Consider the following 14,116-nt stretch of genomic DNA (forward strand, 5'->3'; position numbering starts at 1 on the left):
AATACAAACACAAACCCAAAGAAAAAAACACAAACGAAAAAAGAAAGAACAAAAACGAACCAAATCAAAACGCAACCACTAACGCAAACCCAACCTAAACAGAAAGAAAACACTAACGCGAACATAAACGCAAAGTGCTCACAGTCTAGCCCGGGGCAGAATCGCCTGTTACAGCTTAATAATCGACTATAGTACCCCAACTTATTCATAGCCTTTTGCACTCACTTAAACGAACGTAGGTGCCAAACCAAACCAAATGAACAATTATAATACTCCAAGCTTATTCGTAAAATACCTACAACATTTGCACTTGATCAATCCCCGCTAATTATGTAATTATTTTTTTCCCAACACCAAAGCAAATTAATAAAAAGTAAATTCTTCTCCACTAATGCAGGGGTCTCCAAACTACGGCCCGCGGGCCGGATGCGGCCCGCGATGTGCTCTCATCCGGCCCGCGGAGATCTTTTTGTCCACGGAAAAAAAATGTTTGTTTGAGGTGGCTGAGGAATTTTGCCCAGAAAATGCAAAACAATTTGAAAATGTAGCTTTCGGTGCAACTACCGTTGCCCACCGTGTTGCAGACATTGGTGAAAACACTGTGACTCAAATAGCGAAAAATGCAAGCACGTTTCGCAATTTTTCAATTGCAATGGAGGAGTCGCTGGACAGCTGTTCCACCTCTCAACTGCTTGTGTTCATTAGGGGTGTGGATGAAGACATGAACATAACACAAGAGCTTGCTTTTATGACACTGTTACCGGAGAAGATCTATTCAATGAGTTGAAACAAAAATTTGCTGATTATAACTTGGACTGGACTAACCTCAGTTGCCTGGCTGTTGGCGGAGGAAGAACATTGGTCAATAGTGGCATAAAGAAAGGCTTGGTTGGACAAGCGGAGCAGATGTGTAATGAGAAAAACATTCTACATCCAGTGTTCCTGCACTGTATTATTTTTTCACAAGCAAGCTTTGCGTGCTACATATATGGACATACGCAGTGTAGTGAATCCTGTGTTGAAGATGGTTAATGTATAAGGTCACAATTGCTCAACCACAGATAGTTCAGAGACATGTTGAAAGATACAAACAGAGAATCGCAAGATTTACCAGTAAAATGACTAAGTTTTGAGAAAGTTCTGAGCAGGGTATTTAAGTTAAGAAAGGAAATAGGTGACTACCTGGAAAACAAAGCAAGCTGCTGCCATTAATGTCTGATGAAAAGTATAGACATTGGCCTCTGCTGCAAACATAACACGTCATTTTAATTTTCTGAACCTAGAACTACAAATTAAGGAAATCTAATTTCTGATTTATACACCAACCTTAAGGCCTTCAGATCCAAACTTGTCATGTTTTCGGGACAAGTCTTAGTACAAGCCAACAACTTGACGCACTTTCAGCAGTGCAAGCTCTTCATAGCTGAAGCAACAGATGTCCCCCAGGTCATTTTAATGCAAGATCATCAAAGACCTCCAGCTGCAGTTTCAGTAGCGGTTTGCTGACTTGGATTCAAAGGCAGAAGAAGTGAGACTGTTTCAAAACATTTGAAGCAAATGTGGCCAGTTGCCCAGATGAACTGCAGCTGGAGGTCACTGAATTGCAAGCAAATGACCTCCTTAGAGACTAGTTCAAAGAAGGAAGGGTGGGTTTTTTAAATACGTTTTCGACCAAGGATGACTCTTCTAAACCTTTTGCATCAAAGTACCTTTCAAATTTTGCAACAACATACCCGTGTGAACAAACATTTTCATGAATGAAATACACGAAGAACCATTTGAGAACAAACTTGGACCTGGTGTGTGTTGTCAGACTTTTTTCTCCGGGGGCAGGGGGTGGACGACGACACTTAAAATTTGTATAAATTTCTATATTAATTATATTTCGTGGGGGGCGGGGGGGGGGGAAGGTTAGGTAGACATTCTTCGGGGAGGGGGGGGCGGAGCTCTACCTCCCCGAAGAGATGCCTGGAAAAAACTCTGGCCCCCGAACTGATTTTTCATATTTAATGCGGCCCTCGGGCTGAAAAGTTTGGAGACCCCTGCACTAATGCAATGTTTTATAAAGGGAAGTATTTGTGTTTTCCTAATTTATCAAAGGGAAGTAAGTGCTAAAGGACTAAATATAAATAATTTTCAGACATAATTAGAATTTTTGTTATTTTTTTTAAATCGTGTTTAATTAACATGCCGACAATTATTACTATCAGTTTGAAAAATGAAAATTATTTCCCAACACTTTCAATAGTAATTTTTTTACTCATAAATTTAGACTATGAGCACTATGAGATATATATATGTATATGTGTGTGTGTGGTGTGTGTGTGTGTGTGTGCGCGTGCGCGTGTGCGTGTGTGTGTGTGTGTTGTATGTATATGTGTGTGTTCGTGCGTGCATGCGTTCTTGCGTGTATGTGTGTATTTGTATATTTATTAGAAATCTATAAATAACCAGAATATAGAGTCTGTAAAGCTCATGGTTTCTAAACCGAAAAATCTCGAGTTGGAACCCTTAGGCAGATGAGGCTCGTAAGCTGGGGACAGCCACTCTTCTAGGAGAGACAACTCCAAAATCAAACAACTGCTGCCTTGTAGTTTGTTCTTAGTTGAACAAAGGCTATGGAAGGTAATCCAAAAGAAAAGCAGGCTGAAATCGGAGTCAATGGCCACAATGCCGCATAACTTATTGTGTTGGAGGCGTGATCAAGTCGGCAAAGCTCTTGGTTGATAAATTCGAAAAAAAAATCTCGAGTTCGAACCCTTTGGCAGATGAGGCTCGATCCTTCCAACACTAAAAATTAAGAACGAAGAAGAAGAAATAGAACAATCTTTATTTAAAACGTAAGTTTTAACGTTAATTGAAGCTTATCTGCCTTAATTACACTACATTTTCTGTCATCATAATAATCTTTTTCTTACGTCATGTGAACCTATTACAGGAAGTACACTTAGCAGAAAGCATCTTGTGTAGTGGGACAGAAAATTTTACACGTAAGCCTTATCTTGGCTTATTTAAGGTAATTGTCTTAAAATACCGCTTATCTGTTTGATTTTACTTTAAACATCTAACTGTGCCTATTCTTTTCACTTAGTTATGATTAACTATTAATATAAAAATAAGAGGTGTTTAAAAAAACAGGTAGTATAGCAGATATTAATTTAAAGAAGTGGCCGTCACAACCGATGGAAATGTATGTGAGCTTGATGTACATTTAAAATTAATCCGTTACAAACGCAGTTCAATTCTTCTTTGACGCTGGAATGATAATTTCTCAGTGACTCTTTAATACTAGACAAATGGCCTGTTGTGGGAGAAATACAGCGGGCACTAGGTTGACAGTATTGTCTTTTTCTCTAAATCGAAACCAAAACCAAAATCACCACATCAACATCAGATTTAACCTGAAACAAAAAATGTCATTGAATACGGATTTTTATCCAGTATCAACATTTTAACCGGATTTAACCTTGATCTACACGTACATACTGCACAATCATACAAAATTTAGTCGTAGTTATACCCCTAAACATTAGATCTAAGCTCAAACTTGACAAAAGTCGCATTCAGAGTTTCTTTCAGGAAACTCTTCGAACGTCTACCGCCCCCTACAACGAAATAGAATGTATATAGAAAATATACTTTTACCAGTGTCCGCCCCCCTCCCCGGAAAATTTAGTCTCCCCCCCCCCCCCCAACGCGAAAAATTTCAAGTGCTACACCCCCTCCCACTCCCCGGAAGAAAAAAGTCTGAAAGAAACACTGGTCGCGTTTGTAGATCATACAGACTAAAGGTAGACCCTTCTTTAATAATCTAGACCCGTTTCCTCATTTTGGCTGCTAAACCTCAATCATGCAGATAGTGTTTGTTTCAGATTTTTTTCTCATGGTGGGGGGTGGGGCACTTGGGAAAAAAATTATATTCTCCGGAAGAGGGGGGCTGACACTAGTAAAAGTATATATTTTCTATATAAATTGTATTTTTTTCGAGTATCGATGACGTCATTATTTTTGTGGCATTAGATTTATTTACTCTAGAATCAATCATACAGACTAAAGGCAGACCCTACTTCTATAATCTAGACCCGTTTCCTACTTTTCGCCGCTAAACCTCAATCATGTAGATTGTGTTTTTTTTTTATTCAGACTTGTTTTCTCCAAATGGGGAGCACTTTAAAAAATAATTTGGGGGAGGGCGGATTAAATTCTCCGGGGAGGGGACCGAGACTGGTAAAAGTATTTATTTTCTATATAAATTATACTTCGTTCGGTGGAGGGGAGAAGCGGTAGATTTTCTTCGTATGTGTATGTGTGTGTGTGTCGTTTTGGGGGGGGGGGGGTCCTTAGGGGGGTATAACTTTTCTAACCTAACCCTGCCCACGCCACTACTGTGACTGCTTTCATCTATTTCTACAGCAATGTGAATATAGCACAGCGGATTGTTTATTCTTATTAAGTAAATAAAGTAATAATTTTGCTTTTATTTTCTTTATTTCAGATAAACGAAATCGAATTCAGTTTGATCACTGTTCACAACAAATATTCCAATACCAATACAGAAAGAACAAAAAATGAAGCAAAAACCCTTGTAAAATTAAACCAATTAGTTGATTTTGGTGGGTTAATCTTATAATTAAACAAATTTACTGTATTATTTTTGTAATTATCATTTTAGAAGTTTTACATTCTCCTAACTTACACGATCTTATACTTTATATTCTAATTTATAGGAAAGAATGTAATCATACTTGGCGATTTTAATTTATCCCCGACGGACGAAGGTATGTAAATTCATATGGATATTTTTTTTTCTCTCGCCATTAATCAGTTTTTAACTCCACATTCCTGTTATTTATTGACAGTTTCGTAAAGGAAATGCTTTTAGAATGTACAAGGTGCCCCATGTTCCATCTTAATAAAGTATATAAGCCGGCAGTGATCTCCCCAAAACTTTTTCTAATTTTCTTATATAAATCAACAAGGGATGGGAACTCGGGATATAGACATGATTTTTAATGTGTGTGTGACTGTGTGTGTGTGTAAACACGATAACTTGAGTACCGTTACATCTATGTTGATGAAATTTTATTTATAAGTATTTTATCAAAATCGTAGATTCTGATCAACTTTTGAGCGATTTCCGACAAACTTCTTCTTCTTCTTCTTCTTCGTTCTTAATTTTTGATTATGGTGGAGGAATTAGACAACAAGTCCAACTTCATGGACAAACCGGACTGTGGTTTCCAGTTTGTCAGGTGTCCCATATAATTTTTCCCTGAGTGGGGTGGGCTGGGGCCAGTGTCTGCCTCTTGCCTGGCTATACAGAGTACAATCCTGGAGTACGTGCTCCGTGTTTTCCGGGGCCTTGCCACAAGGGCACATTTCGCTACACCCAACCTTCAGTTTTTTGTGCATGTGTTGATTTAGTCTGTTGTGGCCTGTTCTGAGTCGAAAGATTGTGTATTGTTGTTTTCGTGTTAAATTGTAATAGCCGTCGTCTTTAATGTAGTGAGGGTGTGTGACAGACCACATTTGCGTTTGTTTGTGTTTAATTATTCTTTTTATTTCTTTTGGGTGTAGCGAAATTTCCGGTTGTGGTTTCTTTACCCCAATTTTTGCCAGCTGGTCTGCGATCTCGTTACCCTGGATCTGGCAGTGGCCCGGGATCCACTGCAGCACAATTCTGCTGCAGGTATTTTTTAGCCTCTCTAGTGCTGTCATGAGTGTTTGAATATAGGCCTCCGGATTTTGTAGGGACTGCAGGACTGATTTGGCATCTGTAAGAAATACAATCTGACTATTCGGTGATTCAGGGTGTTCTGACAGGAGGTTTGCTGCGTGTTCTAAAGCTTCTTTTTCTGCCCTAAAATTGTCGGATAGGCTGCCTGTGGCTATTGCCTTTTCCAGGCTTTTTCCGCTTGGCCATTCAATAAGGATGCCAGCCCCGCCGTTTTTTGTGGCATCTTCAGCTGAGCCATCTGTGAAAACTCTAATCCAGGTATTGCTGGGGTACTGATCCTTAATGTGTTTATTTGTTATTTTCTTAAGTTCTTCTAGATCATAGTCAGATTTTTTTCCTATGGTGTCTATTGAGTCAATAATGGTTAAGTGACAGTGGGAGATCCAAGGCGGGGAGAGGTTTTGAGTTTTTATTGCTTCAGGAATGATATTTTCGATTTCATATTTCTTTTTCAGATTCTTTGCTTCTTTGATGAAACTTGTTCTTTGTAGTCTGGTTGATGGACTGGGTTTCTGGAGTTTTTGTTTTAGGTTATGGTTTTCCAGTGCCTCTAGCTTTGTGTAATGAGTGAGGATTTTTGATTCTCTTCTTTCTTCTATTGAGCTAAGAGCGGCTATTTCCTCCATAGCATTTATGGGTGTTGTTTTCATGGCTCCTGTCATTATTCTCAAACCTATGTTCTGAACTTTGTCAATTTTGCTAATATTTGTTTTTGCTGCTGAGCCCCAAGCCGAAGCACCATATTCTAACGTAGGTCTCACATAGCTGGTGTAGGTTTTTTTCAGGATGTGGTGATTTGCTCCCCAGTCTGTTCCTGCCAGTTTCCTCATTAGATTAAGTCTTTTGATACCATTACTTTGTGTGTTTTCTATTTGTTTTCTCCAGGTAAGTCGAGTGTCAAAAGTGACTCCTAGGTATTTGGGGTGGTCATTTTTTTCTAGCTCTTGGTTTTCTAGGGTAAGTTTCATTTTTTGATGTTTAGTTGATAAGGTGAAGATTGAATAAGTTGTTTTCTTGATATTGATGGATAAGCCCCAGTTTTTGGTCCATTTGCCGAGCTTGTCAAGTGTTTCTTGAAGACGAAATTTTGAGGTACCAATATATTCCTCTGTGCTGATTAGTGAAAGGTCGTATGCAAACATGCTTCTTTTTACTCTCTTTGGGATGTTTTCATTTAAGTCATTTATATAAATGAGGAAGAGAGTAGGAGACAAGACTCCTCCTTGAGGGACTCCATTTTTTATAGTTACTGTGTGACTTCTTTTTCCTTGCATGGAGACTGATGCTTTTCGGTTGCTTAGGTAACCTTTTATCCAGTTTAGCATGTTATGAGATACTTGATGGTTTATTAGCTTTAGAATTAAGCCTTGCTCCCAAACCTTGTCAAAGGCTTTTTCAAAGTCGACCCACACTATTGAGGTTGGTTTTTTTTCTTGAAAGCCATCTTCTATTTCCTGAGAAATGAAGGTGATTTGGTCTTCAGTAGATCTGCACTTCCTGAAGCCTGCCTGTTCGTCTGCTAGTAGATTGTTCGATTCTAGAAACCAGGTCAGTCTGTTGTTTACTACTCTTTCCATCAGTTTACAAACGCAGCTTGTTAAACTTATTGGGCGATAGCTATCGACTTTGTTCCTGGGTTTTCCTATTTTTAGAACAGGTATCATGATTGCTTTTTTCCAAATATTTGGGATTTTCCCAGATTTCCAGCTTGCATTAAATATTTGGAGCAGTTTTTTCTTAGCATTGGGGCCCAAGTGCATGAGCATATCATTTGAGATTTTGTCAGGGCCTGGAGCTTGCTTAAGTTTGAGGAGCTTCATTGCTTCTCCGAGCTCCTTCTTGCTTATTCGAGCTACCATTCCAGTGGAGGAGGGGGGAGAGACTTTCTGTAGTTTTTCTTTAACTTCAGTTTGATTTTTAACCTCTTCTACTCTTTGGTGGCTGATATTTATTTGTCCCACTTTGCTGAAGTGGGTTATAAATTCTTTTGCTGCATCCTTTTCTGTTTTGATCGTGTTTTCAATGTCGATGACTATGGGAGTAGCTATGTTTTCTTCTTGGTTTAGCCTTTTTGCAATACTCCATAGTTTATGACCATCTCTATCTACATTGAGGTGTTCTGTTTTTTCTTGCCAGCTTTTCCTCAATGCAGTTAGATACTTTTTTCTAAAGACTGCGTTTGCTGATTTTAATTTTATGTTATTTTCTACAGTGGGATTTTCTTCAACAATGTTTCTAGCATCAATTGTCTCGTCATGGAGTATCTGGAGGTCTGGAGTCCAGTTTGGGATATAATTTTTCCTTGCTCCCCTTGGAATAGATTTTTTGGCTGCTAACAGAACTGCTTTTGAGAAGGCTGTGTATGACTTGTTCACCTGTTTGGTTTTACAGTTGATTGGTCTTGTGTAGGAGTCTGTGAGGGAAGAGAAGAGCTCCCAATTAGTTTTTTTGTAGTTCCATCTAGGGCGGGGGTAGGCTTCAATTGGCCTGTTTGATGTTTCTATCTGGATCAGGATTGGTCGGTGGTCGCTAGTGGCTAGTTGATCTGCAACTTCTCTTTTGCATTTTTTGGATATGCCATTAGTAGCAAAAGCTAGGTCGGGGGTAGTCGTGGTTAACCAAGACCTTGAGTAAAAAGTTGGTTTGTCATCAGGTTTATTTAGAAGGATGAGCCTATTTTCTGCTTGCCATTCTTCAATTTCCTCTCCTTTAGCATTGGATCAGGGTAACCCCAGCTCTGGGAGTGGCTGTTCATGTCTCCCACAATCAGGCACTCTTCGCTGTTTGGCAGGGAGATGCGGTCCAGTTCTAGGTCCTTATCAGGAGGACAGTAGCAATTGAAGATATTTAGGTTACCTTCTGCAAGTATGAGTTTGGTGCCCATTATCTCAGATGCTGTTGAGTTTGGTATAACGATATCTGTTGTTGGAATGTCATTTTTTATGAGAATGAGGATACCTTCTTTAGGTCTGTTTTCCCTGTCCTGCCTTATGCAGGTGTATCCTCTAATAGAGAAGCGAAGATTGTTGTTGAGGTGAGTTTCTTGAATACAAGCAACGTCTACTTTATTTTCATGTAGGAATATTTTTAAGGCTTCCTTTTTTTTATGAACTCCCTCTGCATTCCACTGCAGGATAACAAGTAATTTGTTGTTTTCCTCACTATTTTGGCCAGTAGAATTTACCTTCTGATCCTTGCCCCTGGCTGGCCAGGCAAGAATAGAGGAACCACCAGCTCGCTTTTGTGGGCTCCTTCGAGGCGGAGAGCCCGGCCCCCTACCTGCGCGGCGGGATTCCACAGGCAGGACGCCACTTCTGTTAGTCCTATTTCTTTCCTCCATCATAAAATTAAGCAGTGCGTGCCAGCATGTTATGCGCCATACTGGATGGCCCGTTGACTCCGACTTCAGCCTGCTTTTCTTTCTGGATTTGCTTCCATAGCCTTTGATCACCCAAGAACAAACTACAAGGCAGTAGCTGTTTGATTTTGGAGTTGTCTCTCCTAGATGGGTTGCTGTCCCCAGCTAACGAGCCCCATCTGCCCGGGTTTGGAGTTATAGCGCCCCATGCTCGCCGTTGAAGTCATTTCCTTGGATTTATGAGATGTTTTTTATTGGATATCCTAACCAATGGATATCCCACCTCATCCTCCATGACCACAAACCAGTTGGTCCACGGCTGTTTATTTGGTATTCACAGCTAACCCTCATATCTAAGGGCCTCTCCCCTATCCGCCACCTGGGGACGCGCTCGGTAGGAGATGGTAGCTCCCCCAAGTTCCGACAAACGGAAGTGGTACTTTTTCTACTTTGAATTTTTCAAAATCCTATAACTTGAGTACTATTTCAGATAGATAAATGAAATTTCACATGTAAGTAAAAAATCTAATTCTCTACCTTCTGTCAAATTTTGAGTAATTTCCGTTGACCGGGAGTACTAATTTACGCTATTTCCGATATCTCAAAAAACACATGTAAATTTATAAAGTACTAATAATATTGCGCACTATTATGCACGTTTTGTATGGGGTTCGCTTGGTGCGCAATTCTTTTTTCTACTAGATTTTATTCTATTTTTAAAAGTTTAAGTAAACTAAAATCATGTCTATATTCCGAGTTGCCATCCCACATAGTGTTATATTAGAATATTCGAGAAAGTTTAGGGGAGATCACTCCCGGTTTATTTTATTTTTTGCACGATTACAATACTTTCTCTATACTTCGTATATACGAGAAAGTAAAAATTTAAAAAGATGGTGAGTGGCGTGTATTTTCGCCAATGTAAATGGGATTGAATGACACTGGAATGGTGATTAGATAAACCGTTTAACACTTAGAAGATAGCCAATTGTATTACCGCGTAATTTACAATTTTACACGCCAGTTTTGTTAAAAAATGAAGCGACTAGTTCTTTGTAAGATTCTTACGATTCTCTTAACTAAAACGTGAAAGATCAGATACTTTTACTTGATTGCATTTCATCTTTGCCTTGATCACTGTATTAAAGAGAAATAAATATCACGAATCTTGAATCGCTATCCCATCAGTAAAATAGCATACGGACGAGGTGGGTGGGCGGAAGACGAAATTTTAAGAGCTAAAAACACAAGTATATTGTACCGAATTGGTCATTTTTGGATTGCTTTTTTCATAACAAGTATTAATACTGCAATTTTTATATAGACTCTAGTTAAGGCCATTAGAGCTACTAAACGATGTAAAACAATTGTACACCACGAGTACTGCTAATGCGTTGTTACTTTGTTTAACGTAACATAATTTAAAACTTGAATACACTATTATCGAAAATGTTCTAAAGACACGACCAAAAGTAGACCAAATACACTTGCACTTTTTACAAACTACACCCTATAGCAGTGGTTCTTTACCTTTTTTGGAGGTACTGAACCCCACCAGTTTTATATTCGCCTTCACTGAACCCTTCTTAATAGATTTATCGTCCACATTGACAAAATCTGAGCTTGAATCATATGAGTCGGGTGTGTGTCTTGACCTCCGCCGAAGCTCTGAGACTTACTTACCGAACCCCTTGGTTTCTTCTTTGTATTCGTTTCGGTTTTCTAAGGAGCATAGACTTAGGCAACACTTCGTCAACTCACTTGATTTTTATGAAGATAGAACCCTAATAATCCAGCCTCCCACATCTCTATTTCAAACGATTTTCCGTCAGGACTTTTTTTTTATCTTCTTCTCTTCCTCTTTCCTCGTGGACTTATTACTTTTTACTGCTCCTTCAACCAGTACAATTAGTTCTGCATTTGCTGTTGACTGTGTACGGCGAGAAGGCAGCGCACATCTACGAAATCTAAGACATCGAGCTGCTATGTCCGTTAGATTCCAATTTATTTCATATAGCTTGTTTCGTTACGAAATCAACCAGTCAACTAAATACTAAAGTCGTATTCCAATGCGTAAATTAAATGTTTCTCTAAAGTTGTTCTTGTATGTCACTTGTATTTCCTTACTCTAACACACTTATGATCCAACTATGTACCATATCACAACAGAGGCTTTTCTAAGACAGAACATAAAAGGCTGGTCTAAACAAATTAGAGCTTGTTACAAATTACCCTCTAACTCAGATCAGGCATATTTTTTTTCTGACATTACTAATCCTTTGTAATTAAAAAAACGCATCATAATGGGAATTTAATGGAGTCGAATACAGTTTTCAGGACGAAAATCATGCAGTGTTTCTTCCAGACTTTTTTCTCCGGGGGGGGGGGGGCGGGCACTTGATTTTTTCGGGAGGCGGTCAACATTTTCCGGGGGGCGGACACTAGTAAAAGTATATTTTTACTATATAAATTCCATCTCGTTCGGGGGGGGCGGGGGGGGGGGCTTTGCCCCCCCCCCCCGAAGAGATGCCTGGAAGAAACTCTGAAATCATACACTGTAATTATTAAACCGTCTCCGGACAGTCGCACACACGCTTACACCCACACACACACACACACACACACACACACACACATATATATATATATATATATATATATATATATATATATATATATATATATATATATATATATATATATATATATATATATATATATATATATATATATATATATATGTGTGTGTATATATATATATATATATATATATATATATATATATATATATATATATATATATATATATATATATATATATATATATATATATATATACGCATACATATACATGTGTATATGTATTAAATATGCACACATATAGCATTTATATAGAGTATATAGTGAGAGAGGTCGCTACGCCTCTGAACTGACAGACACGCATATATATTCATCTGGCGTCATTTTACGCACATGCAACACTCCTGTCAATTAAACCCTACGTACTCTACTGGTGCAGCTATGAGCTCTTTTATGTAGGAAAGTAAAATGTAATGTGTGTTTATTAACTTTCACTTTTTATGCATGTGTATCAGACGGTTGTAATTATTTGTTCATATGGGTAGGTTTATTGTCCTGGAACTTTTTTTTTATTTATGTGTACACACTTTAGTTTTCCATTTCTAATAGCAATCAAAGGTTTGAAGGATGAATATGAAAGTTGCATTACTGATAAAACAAACGTAAATCAGGATAAAGAGTATGACAACATCTGGATAAGAAAAACCATGCTAGACCGATTTTCAAAAGGTAAATAGCGGGTGTCCACGATAATATCCCTTTATTTTTTCTATATAATGAATGAAGTCTCAATCATTTTTTTTACAATTAGACTGCAATTACACAAGTATGGTTTTATGATTTTATTATTAACTTTACCTTTGCTTTTATGTAATGTTTTAGCTTTATCTCTTTTAAAGACGCTCTAGCGAATGTGTATTTTACTTCATTACAAGTTTGGTAATTTTCATCTAACTAGAACAATTTTTAAAATATTAATAATTTAAATTAATATCGAATTTTACAAAAGTTCGTAATGAGTTTTTCATGTTTTTATCAATATGCTATATATATCTAAATTCTAAATACTAGTGACATAAACACCAGTTCAACTTTTAGCAAAAAAAGAAAGTGTCTAACAAAATATTGATATTAATTCCCCTTTTTTCTTTCAGAAGAATCTGGGGTGGTAACGGAAGATTTAGAATACAAAAATGCAGATGGGCACGTTACAGACATAAGCGATCACTGTCCGATATATGTCACATTGAGCATCAAAAAAATCTCTGATTCTAATGATCTCGCTTGAATAAGCAAAATGCAAAAATTAATGTTAAACATTAACACAACTCCTGGTCTTTTTTTTTAGTTTTATTAATATCAGAGGCGTAGCGAGGGGGGGAGGGCGGGGGGGGGGGACATATGTATGTCCCCGGGCGCCGATCTGAGGGGGGGGGGGCGCCAAATTGAAAGTTTGAGAGGGGGGGTGCAAATGAAAAGTTCGAGGGGGGGGGGGGGGGTGCACATCGAAAGTTTGAGGGGGGAGGGGTTCAAATGAAAAGTTTGAGGGGGGGGTGTGCAAATCGAAAGTTTGTCCCTGGGCGCCGGGAAGGGTCGCTACGCCTCTGATTAATATATACATGTATATTCTGCTTTAATTTTCAATATTTCCATTTTACTGAACTTGGTGATATAAGGCCCGGAATGAGCTTCGGCATATTTGTGTGTGTGGTAAATATATATATATATATATATATATATATATATATATATATATATATATATATATATATATATATATATATATATATATATATATATATTGCGGAGGGTACCTTTTTTCAAGTTCCCCCATTGGTTATCATGTTAACATACAAACACAGAAATAGATACAAGATTGCAAAACTGGGTTTACACATCCCGATTTCGATTTTTGTTTTGTTGCATGATTACAAAATACAATACTCCTCTCTACTCTGTACACGAGAAAGTAAAGAAGTCTAGAAACCAAACGGTTTTCCAATTGTATAGGGTTGGTAGTATGGTGTGTTGTTGTTGTTGTTTTTATGGTAAATATATACAACTATACAAATTTGTAGTAAATTATGTAAAAGTTTCAGTATTTCCAATACTAAAACTTAATTCCAATTGAAGAAATTTTGTCTTGAGTTTACGATCAGGAAAACTGCCAAAGAGAAATTCAACAACTTGTTTTTCCTAGGATGTTTATTATCTATATGAAATGAAGTATATCAGTTCTACATTTTTTTTAATTATTTTCATTCATTACATATATCTGCTTTATTTAAAATATTAAATGTATGTATTTGCTCATGATTAAGTATACACACTAAGCACATACACATCTACACACATACGGTACTTACATTAATCATAATGACTTTCAGAAAAAGCTTGATAAATTGTTTTAATTATAAACATCATACAAACACATTTAATAG

General features: G+C 37.7%; 1 protein-coding gene across 5 annotated transcripts in view; it reads left to right on the top strand.

The window, feature by feature from the left end:
- Positions 1-13,034, top strand: part of LOC131929832 (uncharacterized) — a 55,647-nt gene extending 42,613 nt beyond the window's left edge. For all 5 annotated transcript variants that reach the window (XM_059286220.1, XM_059286222.1, XM_059286223.1 and 2 more), the window contains exons 11-15: positions 2,939-3,016; positions 4,496-4,613; positions 4,728-4,778; positions 12,285-12,404; positions 12,830-13,034. In XM_059286220.1, coding sequence (XP_059142203.1) covers positions 2,939-3,016; positions 4,496-4,613; positions 4,728-4,778; positions 12,285-12,404; positions 12,830-12,963 — 501 coding nt within the window. In that variant the 3' untranslated portion in view covers positions 12,964-13,034. The remainder of the gene's footprint in view (positions 1-2,938; positions 3,017-4,495; positions 4,614-4,727; positions 4,779-12,284; positions 12,405-12,829) is intronic.
- The last annotated feature ends 1,082 nt before the right edge of the window (positions 13,035-14,116 follow it).

Source organism: Physella acuta, unplaced genomic scaffold (genome assembly GCF_028476545.2).
Source record: "Physella acuta isolate Inbredline_101_S28 unplaced genomic scaffold, ASM2847654v3 ptg001684l, whole genome shotgun sequence".
Taxonomy (NCBI): Eukaryota; Metazoa; Mollusca; class Gastropoda; family Physidae; genus Physella; species Physella acuta.